Below are 24,414 nucleotides of genomic sequence, written 5' to 3'. Positions count from 1 at the left end.
CGTAAATAAAAATTAGAGAAAATGACATGTGGGTCTCCTCCTTGTATAGTTTTTTTTTTTTATTATGAACCATGCGATGTCTCTTCCCATGCTTCTATTGATTTAGCATGGGAGATTCTCTCCTACACCAGCAGTGTATTAATCCCTTGTATTAGATTATGGATAGATAAAACAACCCTTTGGCTTGTCTCCATTAAATTTCATGCATAACATGTAATAGATTTTCTCCCAAGCATTTTCAGTGACCAAATCAATAAAGGGCTGATCACTGATGTGGCAATTCAAACCATTGAGATAGTGAGCCATGTGGATTAGTCATTTGTCAAATTTCAAAACGATTCATTGTGTATCGGACAATTTCCCATGTAATGCTTTTAGGTATAAACTTGAATCAATAATGACGATAACATGTTCATAAAATTTGAGTACCAAGATGTTGTATTTTGGTCTAAGTAGCATGGACAAAGAGCCCCATTTCTCATCCTACCACACAAGCAAAATCACTCGTATATAGTGGTGAAGAAGGCATGCTTAGCTTAGGCCTTGTTCCTGGTATGACCTCAAATAGAGCTGATTGAAAAGCAAAGATCTATGTGATTGACCCTATTTAATTGGACTATGATGATGTGATAATGTTGTTATATTACACTTCATTTCGAGGCTTGGAGCAGAATGTTGGGGAGTTAAGAAGCAGTAATTAGCTAAGAAGGGTCTATACCCTAGAATTTGTGTAGATGTTGTTTCCAACACCCCACCCCCTTTTACTTCTTTATTATTATTTTGCTGTCTCTTCTAGGATCCGAATCATCGACCCCATTAAGCTGGGACAAGGCGATGACTTTGTTGTTGTTCTTAAATCCTGGTCAAAATTATCATTTTCGACACCCCATATGGAAAATTTTTATTTTAGAAATTTCCATAGTCAACCAAAATAACTGGAAACTTTTGTTCAATATCATCATAGATTAAAATAATTTACTTAACAACACAATAGACCATCTGAGTCTAAGGTTTCAGATTATTCACAAATAAATTAATTTTGTTCAATTTATATCAATCTATAATAGGCCAAAATATTGCCACAAGATAAAAGAATATTCCAAAATTTTCGATGGAAATTAAATTTCACTAATTTATGAATTTTATGCATATTATAACTTCATTATAAGAAAAATATGAATTTATTTTATTAAATTTACTAAAGGGGCATACCTTTGAAAGAGGAAAGAGCTTTACCTCTCTTACACTTTTGCCATATGGTAATAATCCTTTCAGTCATTTTAAATACATAAAAAGTTGCCTGAATAGATCACATGTCAAATTTGGTGACATATCTCAACTAAATGACCTAGTATTTATGGGAATTTTGCTTTGTTATCACAATTGTTTTTGTTCTCCAAACAAAAGTAAATTATTCAAGTCATTTCCAAAGCCTTATTCAAACATATGGTAAAGTCATTTTCAAAAAAGAAATCAAATTCAACAGAAATCCAATCCATGGTCACAAAATGTTGTGGACAATACATCCACAACTTCAGAAAAATGGTGACAAAGTGTGCATGCCTCCATAAATCTATTAGAGTTGGATTCCTTATCCCAATAAAATATTCAAGTTCATCAAAATTATACAATCTAGAACAAAATAAATGCAGCATTTTTCTAAATTGCCTTTGGAGTCTCCAAGAAGGACTAAAATTTAAAACCATATTTTAGACAAATGAAGTAGATCCAAAAGGGCATCAACTATTTGAAAAGGCATATATGCTACTGAATTCTGCAATGGCTCTCATATCATGAAGAAAAGCGCTACAAGTTTTGATTAGCACATTTGCAGCCATAGGATGTGATCAGTTTAAGCAATGTGTCAGCTGAAGCACAGCATTCATGTTTGACTACTACCTCAGTCAAAGGTTGTTGCAGGTGGCTGGTACCACAGCAATGATGAAAGACAGCACATCCCTGGTTAGGTATCATCGGCAACAGTAAGCAGGTCAACTCTAGCGATATACCCTGTGCATTTTTTGTTGCTCCACAAGGACAAAAGTCAGATATAATATCATCTTAAATAGTAAAGAGGTCATCCTTGTACCAGTTTTACTTATCTCAGAGAATAGAATTTAGCTTCTAACGGTCCACAAATCAGCATCTACGTATCCACTGTAATGGTTATGATTTGTTTCCCATCTGGTCATCACTTCGGAAATCCAATCATACCAACTGGAAGATTAGATTTGTAAGCTTTTTGGATTGAGCTGTAGCTTCAAAAGAACTTCTAGAAGATTTTGCCCTCATTGCTGAATTCAATGATAAATACAAGAATGAGCGATGCACACTCATTGTAGCAGGACTCGTTTTAAGTAAGAAAACTGTAATGCTAGCAAACATTGGAAATTTCTCACAGCAACCGAGTTGCAAGTTGGGCAAGGAAAGCATCCATACTATTGTATCACAAACTATTTCTGGTTTTGTTCTTGATATATGCTTGAATTGACGGTTCTCTTCCCAGAAAGTCAGAAAGAATTTCAGTGGGATCCTTTGCTCCTCCTGGAGCCAATACCTGCGAAATATAATATTGTTTACTCATCTTTGGTATTCAGAGGACTGAATAACCTTACAAGGTGATTTCAATCCATAATTTCTCATAAATAAGAAATTGATCAGAAGAAAATACCCTTGTGATACTGTGTAGGTGTTTTACAAGGTGATTTTCTTGATACTGTTTAGGTGTTTTACACATAATCGCTCCTAGATGTTTATTTACAATTGCATTGCCATTTCCTAAAGTTCTAGTGCAAAATACTTAAGATCTCTCAATAACTTCCCCTATTTTCTCCAATTTTTACCTGTTTCCCACCAGGTTTTGGTGATTCCAGAGCACGAGCTTATCATTATCTAAGTTTTGGCCATAAAATATTTGAGGTCAAGAATATTGTTCTGCCATTCTAGCCTATCCAGAGCCATGTCTTCAGTTAAAGCACAAACCATGAAATCTTTCTATTACCTATTAGGTTTGCCATTAAGTTAAACCATACATAATCTATTAACACTTTCATCTAAACACAAAATGGTTGCATTTGTTTAACCTTAGAGAGAAAAAAAAAAAAAAAAAAAAGAAGGGTCACAAATATAAAATTTCTATGGTTTTTGCCAACATAACAGAATTTAATACCATTATAGCAGTTGGTATCCCTCCTAAAATATTTTATTCTGTATACAAACCTCTAGATCTTATCTTGTAGTTTACACTAGAATTTGAAATATATATACATATATATATATATATATATATATATATATATATTTATATAACCTTCCAAAAGCTAGTAGTGCAATGGATATTTTAATGGACCTTAAATTTTAATATGACTGTTATCTGATGCAGAAAATATTAAGGAGGTAATGGAGAACAATTAGCACACCATTAATCTGATGTAGTGACAGAATAATCAAAACCAAGTTTCCCAGTTGGTTATATAGCAGTATTAAAATAAAAGGGTACTGATAAGTAAGCCAAAGAGACAAATCAACGGATCCCACAAAATTTATACCTTATTCCTGAACTGCAGGCCAACATACTGGTTCAAAAGACCATCTTGAAATTTAGAGACAAAAATATCAGCAGCAAAAACCTGTAAAAATAAAGCATCCATTGCAATATTACATATATCAGAAAGCATGTACACAAAACCAAAGCTTAGATGAAGCCAACTAAGTGATACAAACCTCACTCCAAATGCGACTGTAGCAAGCAGCTTCATAGCCTACAGCAATGCGTGGAAAACATGAAGCCGGATTTACACCCTCTAACATTGGCAATCCTAGCATCACCTGGAAGATAGTTCTTTTATGTGAGGAGTGAGGTTACTTCAAACTAAAAATGAATGACTACAGCATTCTAACCTTCTGATGGAGATGCTTGAGAAGCTCCACTGTGTCAACATTCTCAGTTGTATGTATAATCTGATCAAAAAAGCCTGAAGAATTCACGTAAATAAACTTCTGAGCTACATTAAAAGTGCAAGCTGCACCAAATTTATGTTTCAAGTCTGATCACATAATAATCATATACATCATCTCAATAATACATATAAAATAGTAACTCTCTCTCTCTCCCCCCCCCCCCCCCAACAAAGAAAAAAGAATATGTGAAATGATTCAGCATCCATTGGTGTGTACTCACACAAAATAATTCCTTCCTTGTTTTGGACCCTACTGAGGGCTAAATTTTGAAAAGAAAGGAAGACAGGTTTGGAGGCATATCTCTGTCCTAAATGCATATTTTTTTCTCATGTAGATGCTTTCACAAAGCTATATCCTGAACTATAGTTTCTAGCAAAAAATTAGAGCTCCAATTAACATCTATACCAAAGCTGCAAGCCAGAGACATAAACGGAAGTTTACACCTAAACAAAAGAAATATTAAAGTGGGGAAGCAAGAAAGAGAGTGGGAATCATTAAACTTTATGAAGAAACTGTCCCTTTCATTGGAAATCATTTGCAACATGATGCATATGGATTCTGGCATCCGCAAGGAAAATAGCAAGTTACCTCTTCCATTGCTAATGCTGTTTTAAACTGAAATATAAGTTTACTGGACCTCCAATGTAACTCTACAAAATTATAAATCGACACATCCTGTCAAACATAGAATAAATTAGTTTACAGTATACTTAACAACTCACACTAAAGCCTTATCCCAACTACTGAGCTCATCACCCAGTCCCTTTATCATATTATTCTAGGAGGTTTGAATGGTGCAATGGTAAAATGCTCGGGCTGCCAGCATGAAAGCTCCATCAGAAGGGTATGAGTATTTATGCAAGAAATGCCAAAGGTTTAGAACCACCCCGAGACCCTGTGATAGTGGGATATGCACAAGGTTATGCCCTACACTGCTACACATTGGGATGTTTCCCTAAAAATTAAAATTGCTCCTGTTCCCCCCCCCCCCCCAAAAAAAAAAGGGTGCAGAAAGAGAAAGATAACAAAAGAACAATAAGATAGAGGCAACTCCCTAGCATTCTAGGAACCTGTGTCGGAAATCAACCTCCCCTGAACCACTCTTGACCAGCAGCATCACTCAGTTTGGATCCAACAAATCTCCAAGTAAGCAGTATCTAAGAAAGATTTCACATTCTATCACTACCTTATCTGAGACCTTCACAATAAATTCCTTGCTATGCACCTCTTTCACTGCAAATCCATCTTCATTAAACGCAGATGGAACAATTTGCAAAAGCGAATTGAATACCCCACCCCAGTCAGTTACAAGTAGAAAAACTACTTTTGTAATGTTAATACAACAATACATTTTAAATGGATTGCACAAACTACATTATTGATTGTTTTTACTAAAGTCTAAAGTAGATACACTTTTCATGTCTTTTATATATAATTGGTTTTATTTTAGCAATATAATGTAGCATATTGTAACGAAACAACACAGCGAACGAGGCTGTCACAAAGAGATGTTTACAGATTCTCTAAGAATTGAAGATCAAAAACCCATAGAGATATCAAAGAACCAAGATCATTGCTAATGTTGTTTCTTGCCACTTGCCAGCAGACACAAAAATGTGGTGCCTTCCAGAGACCACCATTTTGTGTGACAACAAATAGAAGTCCTAAATTCCTAATACGCCAAATAACCTAGACTCCAAATTTAACCATCAATCAAAGTCAAATGGGTGCAAGTAATTGCTAAGCCAATAACAACACACATCATCAAAGCAAGCAGTGCAAAAGAAATTTGAAATATTTTGGGCAAAGTCTCATAACAAATAAAACTCTACAGATTACACTAGAGACCTTCCAATCCTACCCATAAGCATCACCTTTAATCATAGTTGTCAAGGCATCGTCCAGGCGACCTAGGGGTCCAGGTGCCTTGGTCACCATGTTGGAGTCACTTTGCGTCTGGACCCCCTCCAACAACTTGGGTTGCCTAGACGCCATGACAACTATGCTTTTGATTCCTCACTGGCGCAAATCATTAATTTTTCAGTTCTGTGACAATGAAGGCATGATATGATGACTTACAAAGGAGGATTTCTTGCTTCAATTTAAGTGCAGAAAAAGAGTCCTGCTTTCTTTTCAGCGCCCCACAAATTTCATCTGTGATGGGATTTGTAATATCCTGTAAATTATAATCTTTGTTAGTTTAGCAAACTACATCTGGAAATATCATCTGATTATAATATCAATATTTGAGGAGCAGCTAGAATTGTGCAATTTAAAAGAAGCAAAAATCATCTTTCTCAAATTCAGAGGGCATTATAACTGATGTCCAAGTCCAACCCTCATCACTTTGACATTGGGCTTAATTAGTATTTCATGGTTCATGATGACTGATGAGGAGATAGCATAATATTTTGGGGAGAGATTGATTACCCAGCTTAAAATAATTTTCGAAGGCCAAATCTAAGTGCACTTGGATTAAATAATGTAAGTACTCTGCTTCAGTAGAGGTTATATATAACCAATAATTTAACAAGGTGCCTCACTTGAAATTTGGTCATATCAGAAGCCTTATAGTGTTTCATTTGGATAAAATTGATCAAATACCAGTACTTTTTCCCCTAAAACTACTTTCATACAATTCACAAATTTTCTTGCACACCAGATTTTGTTGTAATTATTTTATTTTTTAACACCTAGTTCATAGTACAAAGTAAACTGCACAGACATGACACTGTTTCCGAGTTTCATAAGCCAACACATCTCCCACCTTGTAGCAATACTGAAGACGGATGCAATGTTAGTGTCATTGTCAGACAGAAAAAATATTTCACAGCAAAAATTTTAAAGTGAACAAAAGATAAAAGTAGGAAAAAGTAACTAAAAGAATCTAAATTAGCCAACTACATGTCACCTTATGAAATCCTGATATCAATTTGAGAGCGATGCCTTCATAACACCTAATGCACATTGAAGTATCTTAGCAAGATCACGTCTCCTTTTACATTCAAAATAACGGATACTGTGATCAATTGCATACCAATTTTCAATTAATTGAGCAGGAATCTCCACAAAGTCAGGATCAACACGAAGCCCAGAGAATCTTGCAAATGACGCACGATTGCAGATATGATGAACCTGAAAAGCCATTGCCAACAAAAGAATCATATTGAAAGAAAGGCATATACATTGCCTTCGAATTACACCTGCTTTAAAAAAATATCTAACAGAGGATTACATCATGGTAGTCAGAAATATTGATATACATTGTTGTGTGCCCTTCCTAACAGCTAGAGCTTTTGGGATATGCGGTTGTAACAAGAAATAAGAGTGAAAATGAAAAAATTATTTGAAGGGGAAAAAACCCTTGCTTTGCCAATTTAATCAGCTGGATTCCACTAGAATGACCAGTTTGATGCATAACCTAGAATAAGTGAATAACATCAAAGGGAAGAAAAAAAAGTTGTGGGGTATCATCTTGCTTACGAATCTCTAGTACCAAAAACCAAAGGGTAGATTTAACTGAAATGTCATATTAAATTGAAAAATCAGTTAGACCAGCAATATCAGGTATCCTGAACTCAACTTGTAGTGGACCAAGCCCTCCTATAAGACCAGATACAACCAAAATCTATACAGATTTCACTTCTCTGGAACTTCACATGATGATTTAGAAAACAATCCCCAGCAATATGACCCATGCAAGCAGAATAGAGTATAAAAATGATCTCTGTAGCCTCTCTCTTTTCTTTTTTTTTCATAGTGCAAAGCAATAGTAGTATAAGAACTAGAAACCCTGTTCTAGTGTTGTTATGAGGTACCAGATATATTTTGTTTAGCGTCAATAGATGTCCAGACTTTAGGAGATTGTCCACTACATCCATTTCCCATAAGTGTCGGTGACATGAGTTCCACATTGAATGTTCAATATTTAGAAATTACAATAAATTCTCTAAAACAGTTCATTCCAACCATCTACACAAATCTAACATGAATGCATAAATCAAAATACCCCCCCCCAACAACAAAAAAAACTGAATCAAAGCTCAAAGCTAGCCCTTATAAGTGCTCTTATGTCAGGTTACAAACCCATTAAGGCAATAACAATAGGCTGTCAAGTGGGCAGATGACCTTTTTTTGGAGGGTGATCAAAATTGGTCCCCAAATCCCATGTAGGGCTTCTTGCTTTATTATATAGCAATTAGCATGCCTAGGGCTCTAGATCTCTCTGTCATGAAAATAAGGAAGATGGCTCAATCATGTGCAATGAAAAGAAACCTACAGCCATGAGGAATTATGGAGAAAGTTGAAGCCTATAAAAGTAAAATGGAAAGCTAGAAGGACACCAATCAGAATGGAGAGGAAAGATATAAGGAATTCTATTTTCCAGTGGAATATATGGCCCTGGATAGTGAGGGATGGCTGAGAAGAATTTGAATAGCTGATCAAGCACTAGATGAAAGACCCTCGAACCCTTGAGCTTCCAGAGTTGGTGTCTCTCAGAGGGGGCCTTCTGTGGCCCACAGTTTCAGCCTGATTGGATCAAACATGAAAAAGTACTGCTCTTGAAGGAAACCTGTTTGATAACTCTGTTTTGGAATTTTTCTTTTTTTTGAGTTCAGTTTTGTTTTTTTTTGTTTTTTTATTAAAATCCTGTTATGTCCATAGTAAGGTTGTCTAAGGGTATTATGGATCATTATTACTTAAGAAAGAAGGCTATATCACATTGTATCGATCTGCTGGACTAAATACACATATTCTGATTATTTTTCTCTCTCCATATAATCAATTGCAGCAGCTGTTTCTGCTATTTTCTTCTTCAACCTTGGTTGAGTTCTGATAATCTACACCGTTAGATTCCCTCTACAGTAGCTGGTAATCTTAATTCCAGTGTTAAGAAATGATTCTTGACAACCAAATCTCAGTAGTTACAGCAAATCAATACAGCCTTCAAGAAAGATAAAATTTGAAACATTACGTAATTTCCATCAGAACAGATGCACATAAAAGGAAATCATACTTATCAAACCCAAATTCCAAATTTTAATAGGTGTCCTAACAACTTGATGAAAGCCCACAGCCTCCACAGGCATGGCTTTGGTCCCAGGTCAGAGGATTAGAAACACAAGCACATCTTCTCACTATGGTGCTATACCTACCTATTGAGCAAGTGGCAATGACTTTCATGTTCCCATAGTGTTTGCGCCTAGAGTGGAGAATAAAAAAGAAGTGTAATGATAACCAAAATAAAGAATAACGCAAAAATTCAAACCAATAGCATCGCAGCTATGCTTCAAAATTAAATCATCATTGGCTTCTATGAGCCTCACTGTGTCAGGGAACTCCAACTTGCATCCAAACTGATAATAATTGTTTCAAGTGAAACTAAAGGGCTGTAACCTGGCCTCACTGTGTCAGGGAACTCCAACTTGCATCCAAACTGATAATAATTGTTTTAAGTGAAACTAAAGGGCTGTAACCTGGCAAGTCCTTTCACAGGGGTCCAGGAGATCTGGACTGGAGACGGTCCTCACATTTAGCATTTTTTTTCACTAACAGCCAGACATTAATTCTAAAATCCTCATACAGAAAAGGAAAACATTCAAATCAACTGAAGAAAAAAAAGATGCATGGAATACTTGAGATTTGCAACAATAATTGAAAATGCTCAGATAAAGCCAATGCAACATATTTTAGAACAGTGAACTGGATTCGAACTTAAAAACGAAACAAAAAAGGACACAAGCAAAGGGTGGTTTTTTTTTCAGAAATAGAAACAGTTGTCAAGGTGTCGCCTAGGCGCTGCGTCAAGGCGTCGGAGTGGTTTTTTAGGGGCTGGGCGGTCGCCCGCCTTTGGTTAACTCATACAGGCGCCTTGGACCCTGGGCATCGCCTAGTGCACCTTGTGCTAGTACAATTTCTCACTGGTTATACTTGCTGTTATAAAACTCATAATATAATCAAGTTGAGAGTGCTGGAAATTGAATTCAAATAGTAGTTAGCATATATTGATTGACCAAGCCAGTTTAATTAGTTCTACTCCCTCTTTTTTTTTTCTTTTACTATGATTATTTATGATTTTGGTTATCCTTGGAAATGAATGAGGTTATACCATACCATTACGATCTATGCTTTTGGTGGTTAACTTGTTATTCACTTATTTCTTTTAATAATTTAACATATAAAGTATATGTTGGAGCATACTAAATGATGTTAGAAAAGAGGGGGAAAGATAATACTTTGTCGCATAGCCGGTGCCTAGGAGGGCGGCGCCTTGTCACCTAAGCACCTAGGCGCCCCCTCCACTGCCTTGGGTCGCCTTGACAACTATGCTTTATATATATGTATATATATTAAAAATGAAAAGGTTTCAAAGCAACATTGAGTAAGATAAAGATCAACCTACCACATGGCAGAACTCATGGAAGAGATTAACCACTTCTGAGAACCGCAACAACCCAAGATTACCATCCACTTCTTTTCGAAATTGAGAAATTAGCAATGCCACTGGAATCTACGCATGGATAAATGGAGGAAATACACAAAAGAGAATTAATTATCTACAATGGTCTAACATAATAAGTAATAACTCCAAGTCATTGTGATAAGGCTTAGTTGAGTTCAATTCTACAATTATATATATGTAAACCCATATGATGGATGCAAAGGCTGATATTTCTCAACTGAAAATATAGAAATAAAATGTTGCCATGAACATAGGGAAGAAAAATATGGATCCAGAAAAGAACAAGAAAAAGAAAATTTAAGATGCAAAAGGGTGGAAATCTAGGAGAAGAAAAAGCATGAGATTCTTTCATCTTCTCAAACAATATCATAGCTATGAAAATGAAACACAAGGGAGAAAATATATTCTTTTAAGTAATAGTGCATTGACTTGATTGATTCAGTATTTTTCTGTTTGGAATAGAGAGAGAGATCACTGGGTCTTGGCTCTGTAAAAAACATGCACATCTTATATGCTCAAAGTTCAAATATATTTTCACACCTGTGACAAAAGCATAACATGCTAGAATATCATTCGAACTCATGTTCAAAAGTACTTAAATAAACTTGCAACTGTTGGTGTTATTAGCAATCCCCAGCCGGGGGTTGGGGGGTGGGAGCCCCCGGACCGAATTTTTTGTAATGTGTACTAGGGGCAGTTTGGTACTTTTGCATGTATTGGGGGCTTCTCTATATGAACTGTCTAAATAGGAGGTGTGGTGGTCTAATTGACCTAAAATCATGAATCTCCCTTTCTCTCCATCTCTCGCAATCTCTCTTCTCTCTCTTGCGTTCCTATTTCTCTTGCAGATTTGAGAGTCTCTCTTACTCAACATTAACCAAACTCAAGGATCTTGGCAAACTTTGACATGGGAAACCCAAATTACAGATTAAACAGTTTTCAGTTTGGGAAGACTAAGGTCCAACTAACTGGCCCATGAATCCAAATACTAGCTGATTATACCCCTCATGAGAACCTAGCAATATGCACTATGCAGCATAACATTAACCCATAAATACATTAACGCATTGGCACCCACAGGCATGAGCAAATAGCAGGATATACAGTCTACAGTAAAAATTAACCCAGAAAATTTAATGATCAACGAAATATCAAAGTTGCATAAGTTCCACTGAAAAGCAAGATATAGTCACACAGCAACCAAGTCCAAAGAATTTCCAAAATCCTAAGTTTCAAGAAACCTGAAAGCCACTTTATGAGATAGTCACCTGCCGTGTACCATTGTATGACAAGGAACCATTTTGAAGAGATATGACACAGGTGTGACCATATTTTCCTTCCCTGTTTCACAATAAAGATTAAACCATTCTAGGTTATCCCATATAACTGATTTTACTAACAAAAGTGCAGACATCAGACTAAATGTTTCTGATTGAAGTAGAAAAGTGAACCTGGAATATATATCAAGGTAAAAGTAACCAAGTAGTTCACTAGAGCTGAAGTCCAAAGCCGAGAAAAGACGAACATCATTATGCCAAACCTCAGCATCTGCAATTTCCTCAAATCTTAGCCCTGCACAGTGACAAAAAGGATCCTATGTTTTTCATACCATTATAATGATAAATTCAAGAAGATTATTGAGTTGCATTAACCTCAACATATAACTTTACCAAATAGGTCCTGGAATATTTTGAAAATCCCAGAAAGAACCACGCTGGTGGGAAAGTATTTCTTCACAGCTCCAAAGTCTACATCAGATCTTTGCGATTCTACCCTTTTCACATAGTATAACAGATCTTCAACTCCAAATGGAGATTCACCTTCCTCTTTCTTCTGAAGCTCCACCGTGCTCAAAACGTTAAGATATCCCAAATTGAAGAAAAAAAAATGTAGCATAGAAGGACGAAGACTAGGTGAATTGGTGAAAACCCACCTTAATATCTTTAAGTGTAGTGAGTTCTCTGGCAGCCAGGTCATTTAAATTGACAGAGATATCTTCTAAGAACTCAAATACCTGGAAATCATAATCAAAAGGACCAAAATAATTAGCCTCATGGAGAACTTGAAGGAAGTCAAAAGGGAAGATCTCAAAGAAGAACACAGAACTAGGGTACGAAGTAATAGCATAAGATGCACAACTATTCTTAGTTTCCATTAGTGCACAAAGGTCCAAAAAAAGAAATGACTACCAAACAACCCTGTGATATGATTATTTGGAAGTAGAAGAAAGAATGATGGAACTCCAAAGAATTTAAATCTCTAAGATTCATTTGTGTGAATTTTCATATCATAATGCATCGCAATTCTTCATAACAGAACAATTTCTGCATACATTATTGATTACTTAACAGAAAAACAATGTGTTCAATGTAAATAACCATGCATTATAACATGCCAAATTGATGTCTGCTGTAAAAGTCCAGAAAATAAATAATGTAAAGCCCAAGCAAAACAAAGTTCTTTCTTTCAAAAACTATTATTTGCTAAAAACCCTAGACATTATCCAGATTAAACTCAAGAATATTGTAGAGAATATAACTTTACATTCCACAAGAAATTGCAGACCTTGGCAGATGTTTTTGCCATTCTAGGCTCAACAGCATAGTCTGCATAGTTCGAATACCCAAGCAAACGAGCAAGTTTATGGCGCAAACGAACCTGAAAAAAATCAGAAGAACAGTGTTAATCCTATCTGAATATACATCAATCTGTGCATATAACACCATAACCCATGAACAAAGGAACTCGTGTTCTAGAGATGATCTTCTAGGATAGATATTGTTAAACATGTATGAACATGGCTAGAAAGGAAAAAACCGTTGACGCACAATTCTATATTATGCATAAGCTCAGCTATTCTATTATGTTTAAAAATAGTTAATATATATCCAAATTTTCCAGTGCGTAACACATTTTTTCATATAATAGATACATTTATAGTCATATCTATGTAAGAAAAACACTTTTCTGATATTTACTATTTCGCAACCAGAGATTAGCAACCCCAAGTACATAGCTGATTTGGCATCATTCTGGGACATTTCGCAGCAATAAAAGATTTAGGTTAGAAAATACAGCAAAAGTCTGTATGCTCCAACTATAAGAAATCAAAGAAATAGAGGCACAATATTACATCAGGAGACTGCCAAAAGAAGAAAGGTGTTTGGATACATAACAAGATCACATCCATGCTTAGAACTTGCGTATAGCCTTACTGAAAGTCAATTTTTAAAAAAGGATAGAAAGATTTGGGTGTCCTCATGTATTTTTTTGGGGATTGAGGTTGTGAGGAATAGAAAGGCATTAGTCTTTCTCAGAGGAAGTACATGTTGGACACTCTATCTGAGACTGGAATGTTGGCTTCAAAGCCTATTGGCACACCTATGGATTCACACCAAAAGTTTGGGGATAATGATGGTGAAGAACTGGCAGGTAAACATCAGTACAGAGGATTGGTTGGGAAACTTATTTATCTCACTGTAACCAGACCAGATATTTCCTTTGTTGTTGTTATCAGTCAATTAATGGAGATGCCCAAATGGGCTCACTGGGAAGCGGCTTGCCAGATTCTTCATTATCTTAAAAATGCTCCAGGGAATGGTATTATCTACAGAACTAATAAAAATGTCTATCTTGTTGGGTATTTAGATGCTGATTGTGCTAGTGTTAAGAGTGATAGAAGATCTACGACTAGCTATTGTACCTTTGTGGGTGGGAACCTTGTTACTTGGAGGAGTAAGAAACAGACCACTATTGCCGATCTAGTGCAGAAGCTAAAGTACAGACCAATGGCTCATATGCAGCTGAGTTAATGTGGTGGTTAAAATCCCTTCTTTAAGAGTTTGGTAAACTTGTTGACATGTTTTGTGACAACCAGGCAGCTATTTATATTGCCAGCAATCCTGTGCTTCACGATCGGACCAAGCACATTGAGGTGGATTGCCATTTTGTTAGAAGTGTTGTTATGAAGAAATATTGCCACTCTTTTTGTTGGTTTTGGTAATCAGTTGAGTGATATGTTTACCAAGGCATCGTTTCGCCTTGCTTTTCTTGAAGGGTGTTCCAAGTTGGGCATGGGTAATATTTATGCTCCAGCTTGAGAGGAAGCATTAAAGTGTTTAATAGTGTGCAGGGGATATTTTCGTCTTAGTTCTTATACTTCTTGACTATACTTGTAATTTATCCCTCTTGTCCTTGTAATTTCTATAATTTTGGTTTATAAATACAAGCTTATGGCTCAGGGTTCCCCTAGCCTAGTCAAAACGTGATCAACATTCTTTGATTCTTTCTTCTCTTCTCCTTCTCTCGACGACTTCTTCTTCTTACTTTCTTATTCTTCGTTATATCCTCGTGTAGGTACTGTTTATTAGTGTCTAATCTTGTTGCAACCGCTTTATGACCAAAGGCGTTATCAAAATTTGGAGTTTTGGAGGCTCTAGAAATACATTTTTGTTGCACGTTTGGTGGGATTCTAGTTATTTAATTCTCTAAACTTGTCAAATGAGCTTAAATGTAACATTAGCTTCTTAAGGGTCATCAACCATGATTCGACTGTCAGGTTAAAATGCAAGCTGTTGGATGGATCTGTTTTTCCATAGGAGTTTCTAAGGAGTACATCTTTTGTCTGGGCTGTTGCCTGAAACCATTGGGAAAGTTAACTTTCAAGGAGCGACCCATCCATTGCAGCAGCTCCAATCCCTCCACCACTGTGTCTCTGCACAAGAGTTGAGTAACAGGCAAAGCTCAAGGTGCATACTTTTTGGAAACTCACTTTCAAAGACTACAGTGTGGTTCGTCAAAGCTTCCAGATCCAAGCACTCCAATCACCTTGTTTCTGAGTATCTGTGCACAAGAGTAGTGTGTGTGTGTGTGTGTGGACATGGGTTTCAGCTTTGAAGGGAAATGAAGTGGTGAAAGACCGCTTAATGACACTACTTTCCTGACCTATCCCAACCTTCATTACTAGGATCCACCCTATGATGATGTCAATGATTAGTAGTTTCTTTTATAAAATTAGGATTTAAAGCTGTAAAACCTAACACGATGCGGAGAAGAATGGAAATCGCAAACACAATCACACAATGCGCACAAAGATTTACGTGGTTCAGCAAGGTTGCCTACGTCCACGGTGAGATGAGATCTGTTTCACTATCAATGGAGAATAGGGTTACAGTTGCTCGTTCCTCACACCTCTCTCAGATTTGCAATACAGAGAAAGAACTCTCGCTACAGATTTATAGCGAAACCCTATACAGGAAATTTACCGAAATACCCATATAGTCCTTAAAAAAATTTCCCCCCGAACCCCCTCCGTACATCGCGATAGTCCAAAGCAGGCCCCCGGAGGCTCCACACAGCAGTCCATCATCAGAAATCAAGACACCAAAACCTCAACAAAAGCATGGTAAATTATTTAACAGAATAAAACTACAAGCAGAATAAGCACATAAGTGTATCTATCTATCCATAATAATCATATAAATATAACAGTAACACAGAACTAATGAAATAATCAATTCTTAATATGTCTAGACATAGTTGTCACGGCTTTGGCGACCCAAGGCTTTGGAAGGGGCCTGGACGCAAGGCGACACCAACAAGGTGTCCAAGGCGCCTGCATGCCTAGGCAACGCCAACGCTTTGACAACTATGAGTCTAGACAAATATCATAAAAACTTCCAAAGTCTTTGGCTTTCTAATGACATTACCAGATTTTCCAAGATAGGAAGATTAGCTTCTCCACATCTCCGCCCATATGCCACTGCTACTGTCTTCCTGGTGGTTCCTACCTTCACAAAATTGAAAAGGACTGTAAAGCACAAGAAATATATGCTCTTATGCAACACAAAGGTTCAGTTGACAAAAATGGACAACATGATAGGTTAGGAAAAAGAGAAAACAGTTACGAAACAGAAATTTGAATTACCCAATCTGTCTAATGGTCAGCTGAGAAAACAAGCACAACCCAGAATCAGTGTGTGTTCAGGTTAGCAGGGTTTCTTAGCGAAAAGCTGTGTTGACTGGTCACAGTTAGAGCTAAGCACCCAAGCAAAATCCAGCGTGTTCGGATTAGCAGGTTCCTTAGCAAAAAAAAAAAGGGGGTGGACTACTGACTGTTAGAGCTAAACGCCTGAGAAAAATTCAACCGGTTTATTTATCAGGTTGAAAGTAATAACATATAGCCCTTGAATTAGCAGGTCAGGTCAGAAACTTGCCGCCCATAAGGTACACACATCTAGGAATCTCTCCATGTTTTACCAAGCACCCATTAGAATTGCCCAATCAGATCCATAAAAATTACCTTTGAAATGCACACTAAGATCTTTGAGGATTGTAGAACACCCTCACAACAAAAGAATTAGTGAACAGGTTATTAGTGTGAAACTATTTTGCTGAGACACAATCAGCCCAAGTAATCATAGATTGCAGAATAGAACAACTAACACTGGCAGTAGCATCATTGCATCACCCACAAAAGACTTGTAAACATAAATAAGCCATTTATGAATTTTTTTTACCAAGTAAAATACAGTTATTCCAAATCAAGAAAAACAAATTAAAAGCAATCCCAGTCTGTAAACTCAGAAGACATTACCTTACAGAACTCTAGTAAAGGAACAACATGGTGACTTTGCAGCATGACCATTAATTTACCATTTTCAGCTTTGTCCAGACTCTGTGAAGAAAAACATTTTAAACTTTACTCAGAAATCCACTGTAGCACCTCAAAGGAAGGGAAATCAAATTCAAGATTCTAGTAATGGCTTAACACAAACTAGCAGAAATAAAGAGCCAAATCACTACATGCAGACTAATGCAGTTACTAGTTCATGGTAAATAAATCAAAAGTGCACAATGAAATCAACCAGGCAACATATTAAAAAATATAAGAATAACAGGATTTTCCATTAACATCTCAAGTATGCATCCATCATGAACCCAGGTACTTAAAACTATTAATGAATGATGACCAAAAATTTCTAGATGTGCTTTTTCACTGGCACACACTCCAAGATAGGTGGCGAGATTTCAATAACTTGACCATGGAAGAAAATTTCAACTCTGGACAAGTGAGGACTGTGCAATATGTAAAGATGTGCCTTTTCACTTGTCACATTCTTCTTAAGAGTGACACCAGACAATTTGATGTTAGAATGGAAGAAAGAGCAGGTATAAGTATGACATCAACTGGTAAAGAAACGTAAGAGAAGAATGAGTCTGTTTAACCTTAATAAAATCTGGTGGCACTCCAAACAGTTCTGTCTCACTGAAGAGAAGAAAAGTATTGTCATCTTTCAGATTTTGGATATACTGCATACTCAGCTCATCTATTTGGGTTCTCAACCGTTGCACTTCTTGTCTCTTGCTTGAAGTAAGATCCGATCCATTCCGCTCAAAATCTCTAATCTGTCACTGATTATGAACAATTAGTATGTGAATCTGTCACTGATTATGAAACAATCACTATGTGAACTGATAGATACATGGGCAATTGCATCCTCTGTTTTTGCTTCTCCTTATAGCACAAATACATTGTAAACCACAAGTCCACAACACCCCCGTCTCCTTACAAAACTTCACAAAAAATCAAATACATAAGCTTCAATGTTCATAAGAAAGAGTTTTTGCTTCTCCTTATAGCACAAATACATTTTAAACCACAACACCCCAGTCTCCTTACAAAACTTCACAAGAAGTCAAATACATAAGCTACAATGTTCATAAGAAAGACGCTAATTGTTGTATTGAGAAAATAAAGATCCATTCTGCTCTTCTGCCAAGAACAATGTTGGTTCCAGGGAACTTGTAGTCTCCCCTCAAAGGTCAATAGGAAATCAGATACCAAATATTGGGCCAGGAAGGACCCAGCTTGGCCCTAAATTCACCAGGCATCCACCATGCTTAGGCTGGGCAAGGGCTGATTATAGAAATCCTATGGTCACGCCCACCAATTGCCACACCATATACATTCTATATCAATGCATAACTCATAGTTCAGGCCCAACCCAGACCAGTCTATTGGGTCAGCCTAAGTCTGGTCTTTCCATCACAACTGGTGGCAATATGATGCTATTTTTTTCTGTTTTGACTTTTGCAACAACATAATTATTCCCACCAGTATAAGAAACAGGATCCAAGCAATAGTATTTTAAGGCAGCCCTGAATTGACCACTTGGAGGTGATTAGCTTTACAAAATAATTTGAAAAATGCAAAATAGCAAAACCCACATCCCAACTTTTGAGATTAGGGGAAAAATAGAATACATAAGAAACAGCATATATATTTATGTTTGTACACCCACTAAGTGATGATTCTGTGAACTAGACAAAGACAAGTAAGAAAAAAGTAACAAGAATCCAAGCAAGCTAGACAAGCATTACTGTTGCACAATGACTGCAAAATATGACGAATAATACTCTAATATCTTAATAAACAGTGACTACCATATAGTCTTCCAAATCAGCTCAAAGATGCCACTAAAGGGAGGATTCAGGGGAGAGCACCACTGAACTGTCCAAATTTGTTTCCATTATCATTTAGTTCTAAAATAAAAGTAAGCAATCAAATACAGGAAATATATTAAACCTAGAAAAGAGAAGGTATAATTAAACCTAAGATTACGATGTAATACAGCATGGCTGACTGTCTTAATTAATACTAGAGAAGCTCAACTCAACTAAAGCCTTATCCCAACTAAATGGTGATCGAAGATAAACACAAGTTGTGAAATATCAAAGAAAGATAGAGTAAAGGTATTAAATCCACTTTTGAAGAGGAACTTGTTTGCATATTCCAAGCGCCGTTTCCAATTAGGGAGGAAAAAATAAATTATGAACACAATGTTATAAGTTATAGATGTGGGAGAAATTTTAATATATTAAAAGGGTATATTTTGTCACTAAGATGGCATGGTAGGAAATTGAGGGGTCAACAGATCATGGCAGATTGGCACCCGTATATTAGATTTAACTAATTAAAATTTAGAAAAGATGCTAGCTAGATCAGAAAACAAGTATATTGTATCATATAGTGAAAAAATGGCATTATTTCCATACCAAACACTGAATGTAGCGTTTAGCTTCATGGCTCATCCATTCTCCCTTCGCGGCAAAAGCCTTGACAACACGGTACACATCTTCACGTTGACTGATCACCTTGCATGAAATAATAGAACATTAGTTTACCCACACAGACAAAAGAATCATAAGTGTATCTATTCTTTGACAAAGGTAAAAGGGGGGGGGGGGGAGGACTGGAATGCAAGATGTTAATTCACTTAAGAAAAATATGTGAGAACAACAACAAAAGTGTAGTTTTCTGGACTGGTCAATTCAAAACTTACGCTAAATTTCTTCAGAGAGAACAAACAACAAGGGGTTCATCCAAAAGTAATAAGGGATCTATACATATAAGAGAGATGCATTTCATCTAAATCATGGATAGCAAAAAACATGGAGGGTAGTAAGGGATCTTATAGTAGCTACGACTTGTGCAATGAAAAGGTTAAAAGAATATACAGGGATAAGGAAAATCAAGCTCCCCACTACAAAGAGTAGCACAAAGAGAAAGAAAACATGTCCATATGATTCACCAGAGCTCCATTTCATCTAAATCGTGTCTACTGATTCACAAATCAAAATAGATGTCACAATTAAAATGCTTTCGAAGGACCCATGGTTACACTAAGAACACCAAGAATATGCGAGGTGATGCAGGAGCATGGATTGCAGGTGACATTACAGTCATTTTGCTCATGGAGGAATAGTACATGCAACATAAAAATCCAACAGGTAGGTATTGAGGAGTGGTTAAGGTAGTTTTGATTTCATTCAAATACACATATCTATACATAATAAGAGAGAGATGGTTGGCTATTGAGGGGAAGCCAGGGTAGGTATGGCTTTATTCATTATAAAAATATGTATATAGTGGGAGAGAAATGATCGTGGCAGACATAATTGGAAGTGTTTCAGCCTCACAAAAAAAAATACAAAGAACATTACGTCACATATAAACTCTTTCACTTTTAGAGACAAAATATGCAAAGGAAATTATATCCGACTATAAACTATTCCACTTTTAACAAGATAAACCATTTAACTCTAAAATTATTACCTCTGTTACTAGTCCACATATTCCTTCAACTACAACTACTGCTTCCAAACCCCAATAAAAATATGTCTAGTAAAAAGAAGAGTGACAATACAATAAGCATGTCCTCATATAAAATGTATAAGATGCTCTGCTCAGCTGCCACTTCACATGCACATAAGATGAAGCCACCATTGGACGGGTAGTCAGGTACCTCCTTCAAGTCTCAGTTCACTAAAGATATCTTTAGCAACATCAAATGAATTTCACCCATTTCATTTTTAGATTATGAATGGAGCTCTAAAAGAACTAATTTTTACCATCCCAATGAATGCATTGACAAATCTGCAGTTGTGAACCATTCCATTTTGTTGATTTTTGTGGTGGGAATTTCTTATAGATGGAGCAAATCTAGTGGGTGCACATAAGCTCTTCATGGAGGTGGAAATTTTATCCGAAATTATTAATAATTGCAGAAAAAATTAGCTATACGTGTGTTTTTTCCTAAAAATTCTAGAATTAAAATGCTTTTAGTTTTGACAGCTTTAACATATTCCAAGGAGGGATTCTTGAACCTCTCTTTCTGTATTTTTAGAATCCAACTATGTAATTGTCAATAACATGCATAATACACAAAATCAGTGCAATCTTTCCAGTCTGAACATATCCCTGCATTAGTTTTGAGAATGCACAGATGAAAAAACTAGAAAAGCCAAGATGGGAACCATGCACAGAACAGAAAAAAACTAGAAAGATCTGAGCCAGCAGGTTTCACCTGCACATCTGACTATGGCCATCTATTCTCCTCTCAGCTTCAGCACTGGCTTTACGTACATCATCAGAAACAGATACCATCTTTTGGAATGTGCATGATTGCACAAGTGGAAATTGTTGTGCTTCTAGTTCTGCTAGAGGTGAAATGGCATTCATGTATGTGACCTGCAAAAGATATAAAGATGGTCAGAAGCAACTTATGAATAAAAAAGGTGTCTTAAGTAGGTAAATCATGAAATTTAAATAAAAACAAAAAATAGAACATTTCAGATGAAAATCATCTTGTCACGATAGACACTTCAGAGCTAGTAGAATTAGAAAACTTGTAACAATTGGAAAAAAAAAAAACGTAAAACTAAACCACATAAATGTGTAAGCTACTAAAACATAATGAGAGATACAGAGTAATGCAGATTTATCACCAAACTGGGCTTCTTTTATTAGGAATAACTCTAGGGTTGGGTAATATACATGTTGGCCCTTTGATCCCATGGGTTTTCTATGTAATAGGCCACTTTTATGGGCCTAAAAGATGGGTACTAAGGTTACATACGGGATTAGTTAGTAGATTTCTTTTTATTTGGTTAAGTGGTCATGTGACTATTTAATTATTATTTAAGTTTCATCCTCAAACAAGCTGCTGCCAGAGAGTTTCTGCAACAACAGTAAGTTCGAAGTGATCCCCATCTCCTCCATTCTTCTTCTAATCCTCTACAGCCCCAACCCTAGTTTTCCCCCTTCTGTTTTTAATTTTCCCATAACCTAAAACCTGCAACTATTCTTCTTCCCTTCTAGAAGATCACATGCAAGGTGATTTTCGCTAGAATCCTGCCTAGCCAAATCTAACCGTTAGAACCTGCTAAAATTTTGATCGAATCTTCCTCACACCCTAATTCTGACCTACAATCATATTCTACCCCAATCGGACTACCAGTTCATATTAGATCCTTGTGTACTAGCTCCTAGTTGGTCTCCTACCAATCTAGGACTACATTACAGAGAAACCAATATAACATGTTTAAGCATCATTTAACCAGGATTTGAATCGGGAGGGGTGACTCTCTTCTTCATCCCCGAAACAAAATGAGTGAGGGCTTAGTTGAGTTTTTGTTTTCTCCGAGGAATATGTTTAAGCATCATTTAGGCAATTGAAAGAAGACATACAAATAACTCCAAACCAGAAAGCCAGGGAAAAGTAAAGTTCCCTGAGGAGGTCAAGGAGTCAAAACATTATATTCCCGTTACAGACATATATGACAGTCGTTTGAAATATCATTGGATGATTACCAGTCTAATGAGAGAAACAAGTACTCTTTACCATAATGTAAACCCCATTAACAATCAGTAGCACCGACCAAATAATTCTTGACCCTAGGAGCACATACTACCAAAATTCATATAAGATCAATGAGGATAATGTTCAGTAAGCCCAAGCTCCTGGGAACAGAAAATATGATTGTGCTAATCATACCAGTGAATTATCTTAACGAGTATTAAAAAATGTCACATAACAGCAACAAAATATCACTCAGGAACATACATATAATCATGGAACAGAAGTCACCAAATTTTAAAAGCAACGTTGAAAGCAGAACATTGTTTGCACAACAATTACATTTTAGCCAGTTACAACTCACACCATGTGATTTCATGGCATAAAAACACGTTTATTTGCGAGGGTAGAGCTACATCGATTAAAGGCTTTAAGATCACAACACCACAGGATTGAAATGAAATTTGCCTGTAGGAAGGAAGATGCAATAATACCTTATCAAGGGGAACAGAAGCCACTGCATCATGGACCTCTTTTGACTTTGTAATGATGCGGTCAGTCAGTTTGAGAATGTCGGATGCAGAGAGATTTACGTCCGCATTCAAGCCCGGGAGTTCTGCCCCATATCCACCAAAAAAAGGGTCAGATGCTATTCGAGCCTTAATGGCTAATGCAGTAATGCTACAAATATACATTAACACAACCATTACAGTATCTGAATCGGAATAAAGAGCATCGAATACATAAATGGAGTCAGGATGTTCTATTCACTTTTTTTTTTCATAAATTGAAATCTTAGTATAAAAATAAAAGGGGAAAACAGAAACCCTGACAAATACATTAAAACGTTCGAATTGGTGGCGCAGGGAATATAAGCAATGAAATGCATTGGAAACTATAAACAACAAAATAAGCAAAGGAGAATATAGAGAAAGAGTAGATTATGTGCAGTTTATGGAAAGAATTTTCATTTCAACAGTCGCACAAAATTATCCTTCACAGAATTAACAATGGAAAGAGGAAAAGAAAAGTGAACTTCAGGAAAAACAGAAGTAGAAAATGAAACGGAATAAAAGGATTAGAGCAGAATTAATAATAAGAATATACCTTTACTCTTTCTCTTCTTTTGGGAATTGATAGCTGTGATAAGGATATTCAGAGCAACAGCGACGAGAGCAGCCACGCCTGTGAAAGCCAATACTCTATTATCTCTCTTTTTTCTGGCCATCGAAACGGTTCCTATCTTCGTCCCCGTTTGTTACTCTCTCTCTCTCTCTCTCTCTCTGCTAAGGGCTCTGCTCTAAGCTCTGAGCTCTCTGTGACCGAAGTCTTACCAAACCACAAATGGGAGGGAAATTTGTGTCAAACAGTCAAAGGCCGATACAGAAGACGACCATCCAAATTGCAAAGTCATAATTTTTTATTTGAATAATGTAACTCTAACCCTAATATTACCATTTTAGAGCTCTACTTCCAAATTTTACCATAGTAGCGTCAAATTAAGGCGCTACTGCCAAGCGGCCCGGTGCTGCCGAGACACAACAAGGCAGGAAATGACTTCCTTACCCCCACTCATGCAAGGCGCTCAAGCAGGGGTAAGACGTTCATTTCCCGCCTTGTTGTGTCTCAGCAACACGGTCCTGCCAAGCAGATTCCTCGGCAGTAGAAGATTCAAATTGGAAAATGCCCTATCATGCGAGAGCTCTTTCTTTCTATCTTTTTCATTTTGAGATGCACGATAGGGTAATTTCTTAAATAAATATTGCAAAGCCCCGTACTTAATTGAAGTTGATGCCTGTTCGAACGCTCTCATTGGCCCCCGTGCTGATGCAAGGGTTACACGCCTAATTA

General features: G+C 36.6%; 1 protein-coding gene across 1 annotated transcript; it reads right to left on the bottom strand.

Moving 5' to 3' along the window:
* Window positions 1-2,198: 2,198 nt before the first annotated feature.
* LOC122671950 (probable thimet oligopeptidase) lies at window positions 2,199-23,923 on the bottom strand. Its single transcript, XM_043869444.1, has 20 exons — window positions 23,671-23,923; window positions 23,058-23,179; window positions 21,292-21,455; window positions 19,481-19,571; window positions 17,651-17,830; window positions 17,019-17,099; window positions 16,132-16,212; window positions 12,989-13,081; window positions 12,357-12,437; window positions 12,094-12,256; window positions 11,875-11,995; window positions 11,692-11,764; window positions 10,364-10,471; window positions 6,998-7,095; window positions 6,872-6,917; window positions 6,040-6,136; window positions 3,901-3,974; window positions 3,724-3,828; window positions 3,549-3,629; window positions 2,199-2,557 (listed from the first exon to the last, which is right to left on the bottom strand). Exons 1-20 carry the CDS (start codon window positions 23,789-23,791, stop codon window positions 2,447-2,449), a joined length of 2,091 nt encoding a protein of 696 aa, XP_043725379.1. The 5' UTR covers window positions 23,792-23,923; the 3' UTR covers window positions 2,199-2,446.
* Window positions 23,924-24,414: the final 491 nt, after the last annotated feature.

This window comes from Telopea speciosissima, chromosome 8 (assembly GCF_018873765.1).
Source record: "Telopea speciosissima isolate NSW1024214 ecotype Mountain lineage chromosome 8, Tspe_v1, whole genome shotgun sequence".
Classification (NCBI taxonomy): Eukaryota; Viridiplantae; Streptophyta; class Magnoliopsida; order Proteales; family Proteaceae; genus Telopea; species Telopea speciosissima.
This window is presented reverse-complemented; position numbering and strand designations above follow the sequence as displayed.

Excerpts from the sequence above, each read along its gene's own strand:
- LOC122671950 (XM_043869444.1), bottom strand. The coding sequence starts at position 23,791 with ATGGCCAGAAAAAAGAGAGATAATAGAGTATTGGCTTTCACAGGCGTG. Across the intron at positions 23,180-23,670 it reads AAAGAAGAGAAAGAGTAAAG|AACTCCCGGGCTTGAATGCG; the intron begins GTATATTCTTAT and ends GATATGGGGCAG. Across the intron at positions 11,996-12,093 it reads AATATTCCAGGACCTATTTG|GGCTAAGATTTGAGGAAATT; the intron begins GTAAAGTTATAT and ends GTCACTGTGCAG.